The 22,028-nt window shown below is 41.8% G+C and overlaps 1 protein-coding gene across 4 annotated transcripts in view; it reads left to right on the top strand.

Annotated features, from left to right (window-relative positions):
- The window catches only part of LOC142257211 (myosin-binding protein C, fast-type-like), a 207,757-nt gene extending 189,274 nt beyond the window's left edge, over window positions 1-18,483 (top strand). For all 4 annotated transcript variants that reach the window (XM_075329353.1, XM_075329356.1, XM_075329354.1 and 1 more), the window contains 6 exons: window positions 3,977-4,116; window positions 7,734-7,893; window positions 8,107-8,243; window positions 8,523-8,709; window positions 11,512-11,556; window positions 13,981-18,483. In XM_075329353.1, coding sequence (XP_075185468.1) covers window positions 3,977-4,116; window positions 7,734-7,893; window positions 8,107-8,243; window positions 8,523-8,709; window positions 11,512-11,522 — 635 coding nt within the window. In that variant the 3' untranslated portion in view covers window positions 11,523-11,556; window positions 13,981-18,483. The remainder of the gene's footprint in view (window positions 1-3,976; window positions 4,117-7,733; window positions 7,894-8,106; window positions 8,244-8,522; window positions 8,710-11,511; window positions 11,557-13,980) is intronic.
- The last annotated feature ends 3,545 nt before the right edge of the window (window positions 18,484-22,028 follow it).

A 22,028-nucleotide genomic window follows, 5' to 3' on the forward strand; every position in this document is an offset into this window, starting at 1 on the left:
ATACACCTCTTCAGATAAGCTGGCATTGGTAAATAAGGAAAATAGCGGAGCGGCACAACTCCGTACACCATGTAGTGGCTGTTCCTGGGTACTGCAGCTCAGCTCCGACTTATTTAAGAAACAGCTGATTATTGTTGGTGCCTCATGTCAGACAGCAATCAATCAAATAGTAATGACCTTTTTTAAACGATAGCTTATCAATGTGATATGCGTGGAAAGCCCCTTCATATGGCCCGCCTGGCATGAAGCCTAGAATTTCGGGGAAATTTGATTCCGTTATCTTGACATGAAGCTGGCCACACACAGATCAAAGCCGCAGCTTGACAGCACATGAGAATTTTTGTTGCTGATCTTCTGAGACTTTTTTTTTGCTTTTGCTTTTATAAAAATATGTAAAATTAAAATGTAATTATTGCATCTAGACATGATTCATTCACATTTTCGTAAAATGTTTAGATTACTTTCGGACTAGTCGAAGCTGTTCCATATTAGCTTATAGTCCAAAAATTAGTTTTAAGAGTAAATATCTTTTTATTGATTTTATTTAAAAAAATGAATGATTAATTATTCTAAATAAATTAATGTAATTAATAATTGAATTATTAATTAACAATTAAACAAAATAAAGTTGTATATATTGTGTTTTGACCGCATTTTCATTGCCTTTTGACCACGTTTTGGACATTGTGTTTTCAGATTGAGAAGTCAATGGGTGGAAAATGTTCACAAAACGCAATAAAGAAGTCACATGCTGCTTTTTTTTACGCAACGATTTTGACAAATATTTGTCAAACAAAACGCTGCCTAAAAAAAAACAACGAGCGCATGGAAATTCTGATTTCTCAAAGACTTTGCTGGGGAAGCAAAACGCATGCATTTTGTCATTGAGACAGTGCAGTTTAAAACGCGACCAACCCGCAAGAAAAAAAGCCATGTGCAGACAGGCCCTAAAGTGCACTGTTCCCATGCTAATTATGGCCTTGATTAGTTGAAGGGGCATTGGTTCCCCTGACTAGTAGGCCCTCTTTCCATGTTATCTTGCCCTTGTGGACAATAAGATGATTTACATGAGCCGGCATTATTGCAGCTGGAGTTCCTGGAGTATTTGTGCGCATGCGCCAGGCTCATTTCAGCATCGTTAGTGTGCCTCAGAAGCCGGGTGTACACGTCACGACCTCTGAGAGGCACACTCTGCATGATCAGATGTGCAGAAGCTGTTGTTCTGATCATGCGCAGTGCACCTCTCTGAAGCCGGAAAACATACACCTGGCTTCTGAGGCGCATTGACGCTGTCGAAATGAGCAGCGCGCATGCGCAGGATTTCTAGGAGCTGCATAGATGTCGCCTCATAAAAATCATGTTGTTACGCCCACAGGGTTGTGATAACACGGATAGAGGGCCGACTAGTCTGGGGAAATAACGCCCCTTCGACTAGTCAAAGCCCTAATTAGCATCGGACACCACAATTTAAAACTGCTATTTTTAAACATTGATTTTAGAAAATAGCATTATACAAGGCTGGTTAGGCAGGGAATTTTGGTATACACATGTGAATGCTTCTGGGTTGGAGGGCAAAAGGGATCTGACAGGTTCCCCTGCAAATGCAGTGTAAATAATGTCCAAGTGATCTCAACCTATCTGGTTAGGGGAAAACGGATAGTAAGCAGTGGTAACCAGCTGCCTGTTTAACTACACACTTCAGTATCAGACTTTGTAGGCTACCTAAATTGTAAAAACAGTCCAAAAAGTATTCCTTTCTGGGGGCAGATGTATGCTTTTTTGGTGATGCAAACAGAAGAAGCTGTGGTATTATCGTAAGGTCGGGTGCAAAAAGAATTGCTTGGGAGTATTAAAAGCTTTGTTCTATAATAAACGAAAAAGTGATAGCTTTTCACAAGCCGTCCAAAATTTATCCTGTTATTGAAGGAGCCGAAACAGGTGTACTGTTTTGACCATAAAAAGGTATGGCTCTCAACTAGGAGTGAAAAGTGTATCCCTTTTATAGGGATCTGCAAGAGGTTTGCTATTATCAAAATGACAGAGAAGCCTTGATTTCTGTAATATTATTCAGTTGCAAACTCAGGACAGCGGGGTATGAAACTGCCTCCCTGTTTGCAGTATGTGAAGAATAATAAGAAAAGGCTGTTACTAAAGATGCACTACCCACTATTTTTTTAAAAAAATTAAGTGTGTGAGTATGTGCATGTAATGTAGTGTGAGTGTATCAGGGTATGTGCACACGATCAGGACCCGCTGCATCCTGGACACGGCAGGTCCTGACCTGCGGGGTCGCGAGTCTCCTCCGCAGGAGACCACAGCGGCTTGTGTCCACGATACAGGTTCGGACAGTTGCGGTCTCTCCCTGTGTTCTCCCTGCACAGAACACTTGCGTCTCCACAGTAAAGAATTGACACGCATGCGGCTTGGAGAACCACACCGTAGGTCAGTTTACGCTGCAGGCAGTACACACACAGTGGGCAAGAGATTTCTAGAAATCCCATACACTATGTTTGTACTGTACATTGCAGTGTTTTGGATGCATCTGAATCATGATGCGTCCAAAACACTGTGAACCCTGATTGTGGGCACGCGGCTTCAATATACTCACCTACCACGCTCTCTTTGGTGTCCAGTGCTGTTCTCCTCCTCCTGTTAGTAATATCACCCACTATGCAGAGTCTAGGGGTCACACTCCACTCTACGTGACTCAGAAATGACTTTTACAATGCAAGTCTATGGAGAATCAGAATTGTAAATGAGACTCCTGGTTCATGCATAATGTAGAATTAACTGGCGGGTCTCATTTACGATGATGTCACCAAGAAGAGTAGAAGACCAGTGCTGGACACCGGAGAGAGCGCAAGTAAATGAGTATAGTAACACACTCACACAATATTACATGCAAATACACACATATTTAATCAATGAAAAAGTTAATGGGAGTGCTTCTTTAAGTTCCTGTGACTGCAGCATATCACTATTAATCAATTCATTCACATTAAGTGACTACGAAGCTACAGCACCTCCCTATCACTAGATTATTGTTTACACCCTCAGACTTCCAATCCCATTTTTAATGTGTTTCAAGGTTAATGTAGTTCTTCATAATTAGATTTATCCCTTTTTCTATTGCTATGTGTAATCAACTTTGCGCTCTGACCTCCTACTCATAACCCCAATCCCAAAATCTCATAGTTTGGCTGGCTCTAAGTTGATTCGTAGCAGATTGATTCGATCCTTCCTGGTCTTCCAAAGTCCTTTTTGCTAATGCTGATGGTCTTAAACACTAAACGCCGCTTTAAACAAAACAACATCGCTAACGAGATATCGTTGGGGTCACGGAAATTGTGACGCACATCCGGCCTCGATAGCGATGTCGTTGCGTATGACACCTACAAGTGACCACTAACGATCCGAAAAACGGCAAAAATCATTGATTGTTCACAAGTCGTTCCTTTCCCAAATATTGTTGCTCATTTTGGACGCAGGTTGTTCGTCGTTCGTGAGGCAGCACACATCGCTACGTGTGACACGCCGGGAACGACGAACAACAGCGTTCCTGCGTCCTCTGGCAACGAGGTGGGCGTGACATTAATGTGGCTGCTCTCTGCCCCTCCACTTCTATTGGTGGCCCACTGTGTGACGTCGCTGTGATGCCGCACGAACCTCCCCCTTAAAAAAAGAGTTTTTTCGCCGGCCACAGTGACGTCGTTAGGAAGGTATGTGCGTGTGACGCGTACTAGCGATCTTGTTCGCCACGGGCAGCGATTTGCCTGTGATGCACGCACGACGGGGGCGGGTGCAATCACTAGCGACATCGCTAGCGATGTTGCAGCGTGTAAAGTGGCCTTAACTCATCACACATTCATGAAGGATCTAAGGAAAGGCCATCAATAGTATTTTCTGGATAAGTCTTGAGACATGCAGCATAAGACATATTGCTAATACTACTTTTTTTCTTCTATTCCCCACATAGATAAACCTGGTCCTCCACAAACTGTGTTCGTCAAAGAGGTTTGGGGCTTTAATGCTCTGGTAGAATGGCAACCACCCAAGGACAATGGAAACTCAGACATTACAGGCTACTCTATTCAAAAAGCTGACAAGAAGACGATGGTAAGATGGTTACCTATGTGGTTACCTATGCACTACTCCCAAAACGTTATTCATGTTTGGATTTCTGGTGAAATTTATGAAAAACATAACAAGTTTACACTATAGTGATATTTTATCATTAAAGTAGGGCATTTAAGTAAAAGCAGCAATGGAGATTTCCTCATCTCGAAAACTTTACTGAAACAAAACCCAACACGAGTGGTGGTACACCCACTTCAAATGTCAATGCCTCAATAACTTATCATGTGGCCTTGAACATCAATTGCAGCTTGACAATGATGTCTCCTGTTGTTCAGTGTTGTCTGTGGAGGCATGACATCCCACTCTTCTTGAAGGGTGGCCCTCAGTTCATTGAGGCTCTGGGGTACAGAGTTACGGCCTTAACATGGTGACTCAGCTGATCCCATAGGTTTTCTATTAGATTCAGGTCTGTGGCAAATCCAGGCCACTCCATATGATATAACCCAGTCTCCAGCAGCTGTTCCCTAATGATGCAACCTTAATGAGCTGGAGCATTGTCGTCCATGAAGATGACATTAGGCCTTTGTAGTTAATGGATAAGCACAATGATTGGATTAATGATGTTATTCCAGTAGTAGGGGCTGTCATTGTACCATTCACAAAGGGCACTTCTGTATTGACTAGACACATCTGCTCACACTAACACCACCATCATCAAATGCTCGTCTGGTGACAGCAGTGGTTGATGCCCAGCGCTCTCCTAAACATTTTCAACATCATTGGTGGCCATCATTTCTGCTCAACATGAATTGACTTTCATCAGTGAAAAGCACTGAGGCACACTGATTCTTCGTCTAGAGTAGATGGCACCTGTGCCTGGAGGTGTGGTCAGGTACCTTGCAGGTCACTTGTCACTCACACCACACTGATGTAAAAAGTTTTGAGTGGTCTGGCGTGACACTTGAATGGCTCTCACCTCCCTTAAATTTGCCTCAAGTTGTGTGGCATTCCTCATCCAGTTCCAATGGGCATTGTTCACAATAAAGCGGTCGTCAGTGTGGGATGTGTACAAAGGACGTCTACTTCTCTGCCTTTCTGTGACTCTTCCAGTCTCTCTGCATCTCTGTTGCAACCTGCTGTGGACACTCTGTGACTCTCTAAGCTCAGTAGCCACTTCCATTTGAGAACATCCGTCTTGAAGCCTCACAATGGCGCGGTCCTGCTGATCAATTGTTAGGTGTTGTCTTGGTATCATGATGTCAAAATGTGAACATCATGAGGAAGAGGACGGTTTAATATCAATTTTAATTGAATCCTGAAATATACCGGGTGATTCATGGATCAAAAACCTGTTGTGAATTTTGCCTTTAAGCTCCTTGTTAGAGATCAGCAAATTGTGCAAAAAGTACTGAAACATTCAACAGTTGGACATGTGTATTCAAAAGTCTAGAGAAGGTCACATTAAATTGCCCTGAAAAGGTCAGAGTCATCCTAAAATTTCATCTGAGATGCATTTATCCCTAACCTTTCGTGAGTAGTGTACATACAGTCAAGACCGAAAGTGTTCGCACTCTTGACATTGCTCCAGAAAATAAAGTATTACGCCCAGAAAATTATTACCCATGTTTTGTTTTAGACATGTTTATTTCCTTTGTGTTTATGGGAACAACATAAAAAATGAGAAAAAAGGAAAATTGTACAAAATTTCATACAAAACGTGAGCCAGTCAAAATTGTGGGCACCTTCACCTTAATATTTGATTGCACACTGTTTACCGTTTGGAATAAATAACTGCAATCAATCGCTTCCAATAACCATCCACAAGCTTCTTACTCCTCTCACCTGGAATTTTGGACTCTTGTTTAGAAACGTCTCCAGGTCTCTCATATTTGGAGGCGTCTTCTCTTCTCCAAACAGCAATTTTTAAGATCTCTCCACAGGTGTCAATTGGATTTAGATCTGGACTCATTGCTGCCACCTCAGAACTCTCCAGTGCTTTGTTTTCATCATCTCTAGGGGCTTCTTTGGGGTCATTGTCCTGCTAGAAAACCAATGGCCTAGGATGCAAACCACGTTTCTGACACTGGGCACTACATTGCCACCCAAAATTTTTTGGTGGTAATATTCAGATTTTATGATGTCTTACAAACAGTCAAGGCACCCAGTGACAGAAACAACAAAACAGCCCCAACACACCTTTTGAACTTCCACCATATTTGACTGTAGGTAGTGTGATCTTTTATTTGTTTGGTTCATTTTGTTTTTCGGCAAACTGTAGAATGATGCGTTTTTACTTAAAAGCTCTAACTTGGTCTTATCTCTCCAAAAGCTGCTTTCTCAGAAGGATTTTATCCTGCATGACAACTTTTCATCAAATTGTCTTTGCCATTCAAGTCTAAGGAGATTAGCTAAAGTGCCATGGGTTGTAAACATTTTATTATGTTGCGCATTGTAGACAAAGTAACATCAAGATCTCTGGAGATGGACTTGTAACCTTGAGTTTAGGCTACTTTACACACTGCGATATCGGTCCCGATATCACTAGTGTGGGTAGCCGCCCCCATCTGTTGCGCGACACGGGCAAATCGCTGCCCGTGCCGCACAACATCGCCCAGACCAGTCACACATACATACCTGTCCGGCGACGTCGCTGTGACGAGCAAACCGCCTCCTTTCTAAGGGGGCGGTCCGTGCGGCGTCACAGCGACGTCACTGAACCGCCGCCCAATAGCAGCGGAGGGGCGGAGATGAGCGGGACGTAACATCCCGCCCACCTCCTTCCTTCCTCATAGCGGCCGGGAGGCAGGTAAGGGGAGTTTCCTCGTTCCTGCGGCGTCACACGCAGCGATGTGTGCTGCCGCAGGAACGAGGAACAACCTCGTTACTGCTGCAGTAACGAGATTTGAGAATGGACCCCCGTGTCGCCGATTAGCGATTTTGCACGTTTTTGCAACGATGCAAAATCGCTTATCGGTGTTACACGCAACGGCATCGCTAATGCGGCCGGATGTGCGTCACGAATTCCGTGACCCCAACGAGTTCGCATTAGCGATGTCGCAGCGTGTAAAGCCCGCTTTAGTTGATATTTTTCAACAATTTTTGTTCTCAAATTTCTCAAGTCTTTTCTCTTTTTGTTCTCCATGCTTTGTGTGGGACACATAGACCCACAATGCAAAGATTGAGTCAACTTCTCTCCTTTTTATCTGGTTTCAGGTGTGATTTTCATATTGCACACACCTGTTACTTGCCACATGTGAGTTTGAACAGCACATATGGTTGTAAAAATGTTGTTTAACCCACAATTTTGAAAAGGTACCAACAATTTTGTTCAGCCCATTTTCAGGGATTTGTGGGAAATTATAGCCTATATTCAATATGCCTTTTTTTCCCTCTATTTTTCATGTTGTTCCAATACACACAAAGGAAATAAACATGTATAACAAAATGTGTAGTAGCAATTATTTTCTGGAAGAAATACTTAATTCTCTGGAACAATATTAATGATGCCAACACTATTGGCCATGGTTTTATATATCACATTGTTTGAAAGTTGCTTTCTGAGCATACCTGCCTACACCATCCTTGATTAACGTGTTCCTATATCAAGTACTTATATTACTTTTATGTTTAAGAATTTTTCTTATCCTCCCTTCCAGGAATGGTTCCTTGTATATGAGCACAATCGTCAACCACGTTGCACAGTCTCCGATCTGATCATGGGAAATGAATATTATTTTAGGATTTTTAGCGAGAACATTGTTGGCTTGAGTGAGAATCCAGGTGTTTCCAAGAACACAGCCATCATCGAGAAAACTGGTGGGTGTGAAATTAGGATAAAATTAGTCATATCTATCAATGTGCCTATTCAAATGTATAAGACGTACCCTACAGATATGTAGTTCTTCACCTTTCCTCTTAGCTCAACATATAGAAGGACTAGAGGCCACCAGCTTTGTAAAATCCAATGGTTTATCACATGTATTCCAGGAACTAAATTCTAAAATCTAACTGTATGTCTGTACTTCACAGGCTTGATCCACAAACCTCGTGATTACAAAGAAATGGATATCAACGAGGCTCCTAAGTTCCTTACTCCTCTCATCGACCGGGTTGTAGTAGCTGGATACAGCACAGCCTTGAATTGTGCCGTAAGAGGTCATCCAAAGGTACGATTGCGCATTTGTCTCTTGTGAAAATCCTAAACACACTAAACTAAACCAAACACTAAACTATTTCTGCATAAATTAGAAATTAAGGCTTTATGAGAGGCTTATTGGCATTGTAAAACCTATTTTTTTAAGACCTTCGAAGGCTTTACGAGAGGCTTATTGGCCATTGTAGAACCTATTTTTTTAAGAGTTTTGAAGGCTTTACGAGAGGCTTATTGGCCATTGTAGAACCTATTTTTTAAGATCTTCAAAAGTAATTCTTTGTATCTAATTTAGCCCAGAGTTATCTGGATGAAAAATAAAATGGAGATTAAAGATGATCCCAAGTTCCTCATGAAACATAACCAAGGAGTCCTTACATTGAACATCCGCAAGCCAAGTCCTTTTGATGGTGGAACCTACACCTGCAAAGCCATCAATGATTTGGGAGTAGCCGAGGTGGACTGCAAATTAGAAGTTAGAGGTAATCTTTTATGATTTTGTTTTGGAAATTCAGCACAAGAGATAAATCCGACAACACCGACCAGGTCAACCTTACAAAACATTTAGGCTAATTAATCTGCTCATTAAATAAAAAATGACTGTGATTAACAACAGGAAAAGAGTAAAAAGTTGATAAATGGAGTTGTACACACTGTATGGCCAAACTCTGGATTTAGCACTTGATGTTGTTTTTTTATGATTTTTTTGCTTTTATGATTTTTTGTTATGATACTAGGCTTTTAGGATTTTTTATGATTTGTGTATGCCCTTTACACTATGACTTTGATGTTGAGCTGTGAGTCGAAGGATCAGGTTTTGAAATTCAAAATGTCTGAGTGTTATTTCTCCAAACATTATTTCTCGCGGAAGAGTCAAGAGGCCCTATTGAAATCGAGGGATTTTGTGGATATTAATCTGATGGGAAAAGCTTGTTTGGAGCCTAAAGGTGAAAATTTGATTTGTTAGAAAGGTTAGGATCATAAGGGTGAAATTAACCAAATATATAAATGTTAATACATTTGAAATATCTATGGTTATCTTACAGACAGAAAATGGTATCAAACTTGCCGTTATCAGATTTGTGCCACTTTTAACTCTGTTGTCTAGTTTAAATTGGTACCTACTAGAGCTGGTACAAATGTATTTAGCAAGTCTTATTGTCATGCTGTACAAAGGGCTGGTAAGACGTAGTACAGCGAATTCCCCACTAGGTGGCAGCAGATTAGTGAAGGAGAGTCAAAGTAACACTGTAACAGAAAGAAGGCTGAAGTACAGCAGAGTAACTTCAGCAAGCAGTTCACAGGCGAACCACCAGGGGGCAATAGAGTAGTCAAGCAGTCAGGGTCAAGCCAGGAAAGTAAAGTTACTGCAAAGGGAGGATCAAGATTAGGTCAGAAAACAGAATTGAAGTCGGATGACGGAAGATCAGGTATGCAGAGGGAAACACAAAGGGCACAGGGAACAGAAGACAAGACCGGAGGGTGAGGAGACACAAACATGGGAAGGAGGATGAAAGCAAAATGAGTAAACAACAGACAGGAGCAGGAAGTCCGGGATTGGGACAGACTGACGAATGGGGGAGGGTACAGGTCAGGGCATGGTAACAAGGAGTCAGATCAAACAGGAAATCTCACCAGAGCCAGTCACAGACTGCAGAGGAAAACTATAACCAGCACTGGAATGCTGGTGCAGCGCCCAGATATAGTGTCTCCTGAAACCGGAACAAGGTTGATGGGAGTTAACCCCTGACATGACCAGGACGGGTCTGGGAAACACTGGAATACCAGTCCTGGATCATGACTCTTTTTCCACTGTGGCCCTGTTGACATCCGTGACTATTCTATTCATTAGCCAATCATTGTTGCAGTGTAGTTAGCTTTTATTTTGCGATGTGCCATGCAGACTAATCAAAAGGAGGTTAATAAGTTAATACAACGTTTTTTATTGATGGTAACTTATTATCTTTATTGGGATAATTTGGTTTAAATAGCTGTTGGTTTATCCCAGTTGAATCTTGAATATTTGTGATTTATGGTCAACTCTTCTAATTTTGGGTTTATTAATCAAAAGGAGGGCTGCGGATGCCATGAGGTGAGAGGCGGCACACTTGCTCCCATGCGGTAGCTACGGACCAGTGTTGTAGCCGATGAAATGGGACATGCAAATCGAATTGCACCAACTCCACTACCTACACCTTCCTGTTGTTTTAACATGTGGAAAGGCATAAAATGTTCTGCAGAAAAGTGAGGATACAAGTCCTGAGATCTCCACCGATTGCAAACAAGTTGCATGTGCACTACTCAGCAAACTGAAGAGGTCTGATCTGGCAGTGTATCGGCTCAAACTTTCTATGAACCTGCATACACTCTGTGTGCAGTCTCCTCTGTTTCCTGAGCAGCTCAAATGGGACAATTTTTTGAGCAATTGGTGTGGCTCTCAGGACCAGTACCAATACCTATCTGCTAGATACCTCATGTCCTATCACATGTTAGAAAAGTAAAAACCATCAAACTGTAACTATATGTACAATTCGATAGAATAAAGTACTCAAAGAGATCAATCAAATGATCATAAATTAGCTTAGGATATCATTCAGGATAGAAGATGGAGAATGAGTGGGCTGTCCGATAGATTTACTTGTGAAAGGCAGTCTGCAGCTCGCTATGTATTGGAATTCATGAAAGCTGCAAAATGCAGATGGCTGATTTTTTTTTTCTTTTTTAAAAAAAAAGCCTAATTACAAAATACATTTTTCCCCAAAAGTATTCAGAAGCTTTAAAGGGATTTCCAGCTTCAGAAAACCCCAGTCTGTTCTCTACTCACCCTAACCGGGTCCAGCTACTGCTCTTGGCATCTGTACTGCTTTCTCATCGTTGACATCATGTCAACAGTGCTGCAGCCAATAATTGAGCTCAGCGGCTCTGAGAGGCTCAAACCATCTACATGGACAAAACTGCTGAACTCACTGATTGGCTGCGTACAACAATAAACATCGAGAACAAAGGCAAAGATTCAGTTCTGGATCAGGGGAGGGTGAGTAAAGCACAGTTTGTTTTCTTAAAACAAATTGATCCTGCGGATGGGTTTCTGAAATTATAACAAGGGTGCAATCACTGTATTGGATTTTCTTTGGTTATACTACTAAAAATAATTAATAAATATCTAAATGTGATAAGATCAACTAAAAGATATATCATAGACATTATTTTCCCCTAGAATTAGAGGTACAGAGCCACATATGTATGGACAGCTTATTTAATTTTCTTTTTCTCTATTTATACAGTTCCCCAATAGACTCTTGGTCTTTTCAACAGTGGAATAAAATAGAGTAAGTATCTTATTGACTGTGGTCCCAAAACTTTCTTACCTTTACAGTCAAATTCAGCTTTGAGAAATCTTCATCACTGCCACATTCTATGCAAACAAATCGTGGAAAAATGGAAACCACTGAAACAAGAGGTCGCTCATCAGAAATTGGGATGCTATTGGTGATGAGCGGGCACTACCATGCTCAGGTGCTTAGTACTCACAACTAGTGATGAGCGGGCACTACCATGCTGAGGTGCTCAGTACTCATAACTAGTGATGAGCGGGCACTACCATGCTCGGGTGCTCTGTACTCGTAACTAGTGATGAGCGGGCACTACCATGCTTGGGTGCTCAGTACTTGTAACTAGTGATGAGCGGGCACTACTATGCTCAGGTGCTTAGTACTCACAACTAGTGATGAGCGGGCACTACCATGCTCAGGTGCTCAGTATTCGTAACTAGTGATGAGTGGGCACTACCATGCTCAGGTGCTCAGTACTCGTAACTAGTGATGAGCGGGCACTACCGTGCTCAGGTGCTCAGTACTGGTAACTAGTGATGAGCGAGCACTACCATGCTCAGGTGCTCAGTACTGGTAACTAGTGATGAGCGAGCACTACCATGCTCGGGTGCTTAGTACTGGTAACTAGTGATGAGCGGGCACTACCATGCTCAGGTGCTCAGTACTGGTAACTAGTGATGAGCGGGCACTACCATGCTCGGGTGCTCAGTACTGGTAACTAGTGATGAGTGAGCACTACCATGCTCAGGTGCTGAGTACTGGTAACTAGTGATGAGCGGGCACTACCATGCTCGGGTGCTCAGTACTGGTAACTAGTGATGAGTGAGCACTACAATGCTCAGGTGCTCAGTACTGGTAACTAGTGATGAGCGGGCACTACCATGCTCGGGTGCTCAGTACTGGTAACTAGTGATGAGTGAGCACTACAATGCTCAGGTGCTCAGTACTGGTAACTAGTGATGAGCGGGCACTACCATGCTCGGGTGCTCAGTACTGGTAACTAGTGATGAGCGGGCACTACCATGCTCGGGTGCTCAGTACTGGTAACTAGTGATGAGTGAGCACTACCATGCTCGGGTGCTCAGTACTCGTAACTAGTGATGAATGGGCACTACCATGCTTGGGTGCTCTGTACTTGTAACTAGTGATGAGTGAGCACTACCATGCTCAGGTGCACTGTACTCGTAACTAGTGATGAACGAGCACTACCATGCTTGGGTGCTCTGTACTCATAACTAGTGATGAGCGGGCACTACCATGCTCGAGTGCTCGGTACTCGTAACTAGTGATGAGCGGGCACTACCATGCTCGGGTGCTCAGTACTCATAACTAGTGATGAGCGGGCACTACTATGCTCAGGTGCTTAGTACTCACAACTAGTGATGAGCGGGCACTACCATGCTCAGGTGCTCAGTATTCGTAACTAGTGATGAGTGGGCACTACCATGCTCGGGTGCTCAGTACTCGTAACTAGTGATGAGTGGGCACTACCATGCTCAGGTGCTCAGTACTCGTAACTAGTGATGAGCGGGCACTACCGTGCTCAGGTGCTCAGTACTGGTAACTAGTGATGAGCGAGCACTACCATGCTCGGGTGCTTAGTACTGGTAACAAGTGATGAGCGGGCACTACCATGCTCAGGTGCTCAGTACTGGTAACTAGTGATGAGCGGGCACTACCATGCTCAGGTACTCTGTACTCGTAACTTGTGATGAACGAGCACTACCATGCTTGGGTGCTCTGTACTCGTAACTAGTGATGAGCGGGCACTACCATGCTCGGGTGCTCAGTACTCGTAACTAGTGATGAGCAGGCACTACCATGCTCGGGTGCTCAGTACATGTAACTAGTGATGAGCAGGCACTACCATGCTCGGGTGCTCAGTACTCGTAACTAGTGATGAGCGGGCACTACCATGCTCGGGTGCTCGGTACTCGTAACTAGTGATGAGTGAGCACCATCATGCTCGGGTGCTCAGTACATGTAACTAGTGATGAGCGAGCACTACCATGCTCGGGTGCTCAGTACATGTAACTAGTGATGAGTGAGCACTACCATGCTCGGGTGCTCAGCACTGGTAACTAGTGATGAGCGGGCACTACCATGCTCAGGTGCTTGGTACTCGTAACTAGTGATGAGTGGGCACTACCATGCTCGGGTGCTTGGTACTCGTAACTAGTGATGAGTGAGCACTATCATGCTCGGGTGCTCGGTACTGGTAAAGGGCAGTTGGACACTCGGATCGAGTCAACTTGATAATGCGGATAATCTCACATGAATCTGCAGCTACACATTCTTTTATATTATCACATGCCCTCACTTTATTATTGACAGTTTTTCATGCCATGTTCCATAATCATGTTTTGTAAATTTTTAAAAAATATCTGTTACTCATTTTTCTTTCCTTATGTTGCAATCTAGGGTTTGGATGAGTCACTTGCAGATTTAAAACTTCAAAACCACCAGAAAAAGAAGGAAAGTTGTCTCCATCGTTTTTCGTCACATTGTGCCATATATGTGTCACTTACTTGCCATTGTATTTTGTGTATTTTTCACTGAGAATCTTATGACTGGTCATCAAAATGCTGCCCTGTTCTGTCTTCGATGTATCGTTCATTGTAACAGTGTTTTGTAGCCTCTTCGCTGCCATCATACAGCACATCTGCAGCATCTTTAATGTGACGCTCTGGGTATTTGTTTGCGTGTTCTTGTACTTACATCGTATATTACTCTATTGAATGTCAGAAACCCACAACTAACCCTAAGACTGGTCATAAAAATGCTGCCCTGTTCTGTCTTCGATGTATTGTTCATTGTAACAGTGTTTTGTAGCCTCTTCGCTGCCATCACACAGCACATCTGCAGCATCTTTAATGTGACGCTCTGGGTATTTGTTTGCATGTTCTTGTACTTACATCGTATGTTACTCTATTGAATGTCAGAAACCCGTAACTAACCCTAAGACTGGTCATCAAAATGCTGCCCTTTTCTGTCTTCAATGTATTGTTCATTGTAACAGTGTTTTGTAGCCTCTTCGCTGCCATCATACAGCACATCTGCAGCATCTTTAATGTGACGCTCTGGGTATTTGTTTGCATGTTCTTGTACTTACATCGTATGTTACTCTATTGAATGTCAGAAACCCACAACTAACCCTAAGACTGGTCATAAAAATGCTGCCCTGTTCTGTCTTCGATGTATTGTTCATTGTAACAGTGTTTTGTAGCCTCTTCGCTGCCATCACACAGCACATCTGCAGCATCTTTAATGTGACGCTCTGGGTATTTGTTTGCATGTTCTTGTACTTACATCGTATGTTACTCTATTGAATGTCAGAAACCCGTAACTAACCCTAAGACTGGTCATCAAAATGCTGCCCTTTTCTGTCTTCAATGTATTGTTCATTGTAACAGTGTTTTGTAGCCTCTTCGCTGCCATCATACAGCACATCTGCAGCATCTTTAATGTGACGCTCTGGGTATTTGTTTGCATGTTCTTGTACTTACATCGTATGTTACTCTATTGAATGTCAGAAACCCGCAACTAACCCTAAGACTGGTCATCAAAATGCTGCCCTGTTCTGTCTTCAATGTATTGTTCATTGTAACAGTGTTTTGTAGCCTCTTCTCTGCCATCATACAGCACATCTGCAGCATCTTTAATGTGACGCTCTGGGTATTTGTTTTCATGTTCTTACATCGTATGTTACTCTATTGCATGTCAGAAACCCGCAACTAACCCTAAGACTGGTCATCAAAATGCTGCCCTGTTCTGTCTTCGATGTATCGTTCATTGTAACAGTGTTTTGTAGCCGCTTCGCTGCCATCATACAGCACATCTGCAGCATCTTTAATGTGACGCTCTGTGTATCTGTTTGCATGTTCTTGTACTTATATCGTATGTTACTCTATTGAATGTCAGAAACCTGTAACTAACACTAAAACTGTAAAGAATCTAATAAGAGAAGTAGGTGAGTCAGTACAGTATATGTTATATATAACTTGAGTTATGCAGTAAGTTCAGTGCAGGACAATGGGTATGTTCTTTAAAATGTTCCTGTTTTTTCAGGTCACATTAAGAATTAACTGCCATGTGTATGTGCATGAGGAATAACACTATGTTTGGCCTTTATATGACTTTATATCCTGCATATTTCACTAGTTTTACCCTTTCTCTAATTCTCAGTTCTCTCTGAGCTGGTGGATTGAGACGAGCTGCTATGATGTCTCATATGCACAGCACTCAGATTCCTGCGTGAAGGTGTTTATGCAGCAAAACAGTATGTCTGGCCAGTATTTGACTTGTATACTACATTTTTTCACCAGTTTTACCCTTTTCCCTAATTCTCAGTTCCCTCTGAGCTGGTGGATTAAGACTAGATACTGTTATATCTCATATACACGAAACTTATAGAAAGATTCCTGCTCATTTTTCACAAGTAGTGACATGTAAATCATTATAAACGAATACTGAGCTGTGAATTCAGCACAGGAGTAAGGTTAAAATTGTTGTGTGATCCTGTGTATGAGGAAAAACGCTATGTCTGGCCAATATATGACTTGTATCCTGCATTTTTCACCAGTTTTACCCTTTTTCTGTAAATTTCAATTCCCTCTGAGCTGGTGGATTGAAACTAGTTGCTATGCTGTCTCATATACACAGCAGCATGGGAATCATTTTATAGCAGTACTAAGCTGGGTGGCTGTGAATTCAGCACAGGATTAAGGTTCAAATAGTTGCGTGAAGGTGTTGATGAGAAAAAAACACTATGTCTGGCCAGTATATGACTTGTATCCTGCATTTTTTTACCCTTTTGCTCTAATTTTCAGTTCACTCTGAGCTGGTGGATTGAGACTAGCTGCTGTGATATCTCATATACACAGTACTCCTAGATAGATTCCTGCTCTTTTTTTCTCTAGCACAGTCAGAAGTAACAGCATGGAAATCATTGTACAGCAGTACTGAGCTGGGTGGCTGTAAATTCAGGTTAAAATAGTTGCATGAATATGTGTATGAGGAAAATCAGTATCTGTGGCTTGTATCCTGTATTTTTCACCAGTTTTACCAATTTTCTCTAATTTTCAGTTCTCTCTGAGCTGGTGGATTGAGAGTAGCTGCTATGATGTCTCATATATACAGCAGACATAGATAGATTCCTGTTCTTTTTTTTTTCTAGCACAGTAAGAAACAGCCCCATGGAAAGGATTATACAGCAGTACTGAGCTGGGTAGCTGTGAATTCAGCTCAGGAGTAAGGTTAAAATAGTTGCATAAATGTGTGTATGAGGAAAAGCAGTACATCTGGCTTGTATCCTGCATTTTTCACCAGTTTTACCAATTTTCTCTAATTTTCAGTTCTCTCTGAGCTGGTGGATTGAGAGTAGCTGCTATGATGTCTCATACACAGCACACATAGATAGATTCCTGTTCTTTTTTTTTCTAGCACAGTAAGAAACAGCCCCATGGAAAGGATTATACAGCAGTACTGAGCTGGGTAGCTGTGAATCCAGCACATGAGGAAAGTTAAAGCAGCTGCTTGATCTTTATGTGCTTGTCCTGTCTGCCTATGTCTCACAGTCTATATAGAATTTAACAGGAGGTATGCCCTGACATCTCACTGTGTTTTTGGTCCATCTTACTTTGACCAAGACAGATTTGAGCTGAATTTTCAATGTATGGTGGGTACAGCAGGTAGGGGAGCCCGAAGAAGTGGCTCATAAGTGGAGAAAGAAGCATGTTGCTCTGATAACATATATTATAAATAATAATAATAATAATAATAATATATAATAATAATTATAATTTATAATGTTTCTTATATTTGCCTGTGTTATTAATTTATACTGTTTGCTGACATTTTGTTGACCGTTTAAAGACATAGAAGGTGAATATTTATGTACTCCTTGCACTTGAAATGTGTTTTGTTATAAGTATTGAAAACTAAATTTAACAAGTTAGCTGAAATGATTTATGACATGATTTGTGTGAGGTTGTGATCATTAAATGTCTACTAGATGGCTCAGGACGAGATAAAGACTAAGCAATCATTGCAGAGGCCAACCAGTACACTACTATAGGCAGGTCTAGGAAATGATTCAACCGAAGGCTATTTAGTACATCTGTCATTTTGGCAAATGTGAAGAATGTTAAAGGGAATTTGTCATCAGGTTTTTGTTATGTAATCTGAGAGCACCATGATATAGGGGATGAGACTCTGATTCCAGCAATGTATCACTTATAGGGATGCTTGTTAAATGTTTGATACAATCCCTGTTTTATCTGTTGCAGATCCATAATGTTGAGCTAGGTATAACTCCACCCACACCACTGATTGGCAGCTCTGTGTATTGAGGGTGGAGTTGAACAGAGCAGGAGGATTAGAAACCTCCAGCCATCTAGTCCTTTACTGATAATATCCTGCTGATTTTATTGAAACAACAGCACACAGCCTAGTAAGTGGCACAGCGATGGAATCAGGGTCTCTGCTCCTACATCAGATTACAGAGCAAAAACCTGCTGGCAGAATCCCTTTAATGTTTAATCTATGTTGTCATTTTTTTGGAACCTTTGGTTTCTGTAACCACAATATGGAATTTCTTCAATATTCTGTCTTCTCTCCTTGAGCCCTACATAGAGTCACCATTTATTTATATACCAAGGATTATTGAATTATTAGCATCATTGTCTCATCATTGTCTGGCTTCATGTTGCGTATTGTGGCAGCAATGAATGTAATAATTTCGGCATTTTAAACCTAATCACCGCGTTTGTTCGCGATCATTGCTCTGTCTGGTGGGAATCACCATTATTCATCATGAAAGTCGTGGACACTTTTTGTTGCTGGATCTCTTTTCTGTTGTTTCTGGGATGGAGCTTTAATTTAGCATTATTAATGTTATCTGTGAAATAAAAATGAAAAAATGAAGTATGGACTCTTTATTTATGTGCAATACGGGGGACAGCAGTGAAAGCAAAGGAGAAGAGAATGCTATGGGAAGAGGAGGTTGTACAGTACAATGAGTGCAATTCTTTATTTAGTCTTGTAAAGGGTATAGGGGGTGTGGAACAAACAAAAAATTTATATTTTTCAAAGTCCAAGACAAATAAAAGAACCAATCTTCATCCGCACTCATGCCCATAGCTCCTGTTCTGATGCTTACCTGGTCCACGATAGTGATCACTGATGAGCAAGCACTACTATGCTCGGGTGGTCGGTACGCGTATCTAGTAGTGATGAGCGGACTCACAAATACCAAGGATCAGCAGGTCCAACCGGGCTAAAAAAACCTGGATCGGACCCATAATTGATCCTGGATACCTGGCTGGACACCAGTCCCTATATACATCCATGAGGACCAGAATGTGGTTCTTTACAAAAGTGGTAGAAGAGATAGAGGGGGTGAAGCAGGCTCGTTACACTTACCGAGTCTCCGCGGGGCTCTAATGCTACTTCAGGGGCCGCTCATTATCCTTCATACATATTCACTGCTTCCTCCACCTACTGGCAGTCCGCATGTATCTGATTGATTGCAGTCTGATGTGCCCCCACCCTAAAACGATATAATATATACATATATATTGTATATACATGCATCTCTGTATATATATATCTATATATATATATATATATATATATAGATATATATATACACACACACACATGTATCTCTATTGCTGTTAGAAAAAAATGAAGAAAATTGACATAGGCTCCTCCCATATTATGGTACCCAGCACAAATAAAGCATACGGCTACAAGCTGCAGCCCCCAGCTGTGTGCTTATCTTGGCTGTGTATCTATATAGGAGAGACCGTATTATGCTTTTTTTTAAAAAAAAAATATTTACATGAGTAATTAAAAAGATCGGTGTGAGGGGCCCCCAATATTGATATCCAGCCATGATAAAGCTGACAGCTGGGAGCTGGAATTCTCAGGCTGGGGAGGCACATGCTTATTGTTCCCCCCAGCCTTAAAATAGCAGCTTGAAGCCGCCCAGGATTGTCAGATCTATTAAATGCTACAATGCCGGAACTTAGCCTAACTCATTCCGATTGCCCTGGTACATCGGCAATCGGGGTAATAAGGGGTTAATAACAACTCACAGCTACCACTAAACCCTAGATTAGTAATGGGAGGTGTCTATGAGATTCTCCCCATTACTAATCTGTAAGTGAAAAAAAATAAACACAAACACCCAAAAAAGCCTTTATTTTAAATAAAATACAAAAAAACACCATATTTCACCCCTTTATTAACCCAGGTCTGTTGTAATCCCCACAAGGTCCCACGATGATTCCAGCTATGCTATATTTGACAGTGGGAGCCATAGAACGTGACTGACCACTGTGAGCTTCAGGCAGAGAATGAGCAGTGAAGTCACTCTAGTTATTTGAGGTCACAGCTTGAGATTCCCACAGTCCTCCACCTGTGATCGCAGGTAACCTCGACTGAGGTATCTCAGTTCACTGAGGTTACCTGAGGTCAGGTTACCTGTGATCACAGGTTCCAAATCAGTTCCAAAAAAAGAAAATTGATCATGATAAATTTCGGCAACATGAATGAGTTAATCCACTTCTGGCAACATTTGTTATTAACTGCATGTATTTAGGGCTAAAAATCAATCAATATTTGCGATTGACTGATGGTACTTCCTAACACGCAAGTGTGAACGGTGCATATTGAGCGTGAGATATATTATAACAAAAAGAGACCGATTTACTCTGAAATGCTAGGATATGTTTGTGAATAATGTCAGGGCATATTTCTTAATGTTAGGTCCATATCTTCTCTAACATTAAGAGATACGCCTTGACGTTGGCTGTTGGGCTCACGTAAATTTTATATGAAACCCAATTACAAAAATGCATTTACATAAAAAAAATATGTTCTTAGAAGATCTCTCCGCTGATGTAAGGGTTTCCTAATAGTGCCACTCAAAGGATGGCTTATACATGAGAAATGTAAGTGAACTGAGGAGTTATGAACTGTGACATTTATGACATGGGAAGCAGAAATAAAATATCAAGTGGCTGAACGCCAGGATTGTAGCCAGAGCACATCATATTATCTGATTACAATATACCCAAGGCATCTTTGATATTCTCTAATGAGGCAGAAGAGACTGAATGCTCCTTTAGGTCTCAAGTATGACTACAACTTCTATATCTTCTATAACTACGCCACTAATTAATGCTATAATTTAAAATGTTATCAAATATTTATTGACACATTTAAACTCTAGTGTGATATACTGTATATGTTATGTGCAATATTATAATTATTTAGGTTCCATTAATAAACACATGTTTGAGGGGTAATGTATTTTCTTGTGTAGAGTTACCTGCCAGTGTAAGGAGACTTTTTGGCCATGCAATGCTCCTCAGGGAAATTAAATACGCAATATTATAATCATGCAGGTTCCATTAATAAACACATGTCCGAGAGGTAATGTCTTTTCTTCTGTAACGTTACATGCCAGTGTAAGGAGACTTTTTGGCCATGCAACACTCCTCAGGGAAATTAAATACGCAAATTGCCTCTTCAAAGAGGAAGAAAATTCCAGTGCATCCTACTGGAAGTAGCAATCCTAAATGTCAATATGAACTTTTAAGGAGTCTTACCATATTACTTAGAATAAAAGACAAACCAGAAAATCAATTTACAGATGTGTTTCAGGGGTGTTTCTCCTCTTCAATACAAAGCAAGAGATCTAATTTGGCTGTTTCGGAGGCCTCTAAAGCCCACTTTACACGTTGCAATTAGTTGTACAATCGCATTTGCGATGTGACACGCCCAGGTTGCATACGGGATCTATGAGATTTCACGTTGGTCGTTCATTTGCTGTCACACGTGCGTTAGTAGTCTATGTTAAATTGGTCAATTTTATGTGCGATCCTTTAGATCATGTGTTCTGTGACGTATGCATTGAGCACCTTTTTTTTTTTTTATTTATTGACTTGCCAAGCGTGTGTAATGTGGGATGCGTTTTTACTATGTCATCTGCCATTCAGCTCTGCTACATGGCCGCTAACAGCAGACACAGACAGCCATGTAGCAGAGCTGAATGGCAGATGACAGCAGACACAGACAGAGCCGCACTGTCAGAATGAACTCGGGTGAACTTCACCCGACTTCATTGTGATGCTGCGGCTCTGTCTGTGTCGCGTCCTGATTAGCGGTCACCAGTGAAGACTCACCGGTGACCACTAATCCCCTGAGTAACTGAAGTTAGCAGCCCTCTCTCATATACTCACCGATCCCCGATCCCTGGCGCTGCACGGCATTCACACTGCTCCGGCGGCTTTTACTGTTTTGAAAAAGCCGGCCGCCCATTAAACAATCTCGTATTCCCTGCTTTCCCCGCCCACCGGCGCCTATGATTGGTTACAGTGAGACACGCCCCCACTCTGAGTGACAGGTGTCACACTGCACCCAATCACAGCAGCCGGTGGGCGTGTCTATACTGTGTAGTG

The sequence above is a fragment of the Anomaloglossus baeobatrachus genome, chromosome 11, assembly GCF_048569485.1.
Source record: "Anomaloglossus baeobatrachus isolate aAnoBae1 chromosome 11, aAnoBae1.hap1, whole genome shotgun sequence".
Classification (NCBI taxonomy): domain Eukaryota; kingdom Metazoa; phylum Chordata; class Amphibia; order Anura; family Aromobatidae; genus Anomaloglossus; species Anomaloglossus baeobatrachus.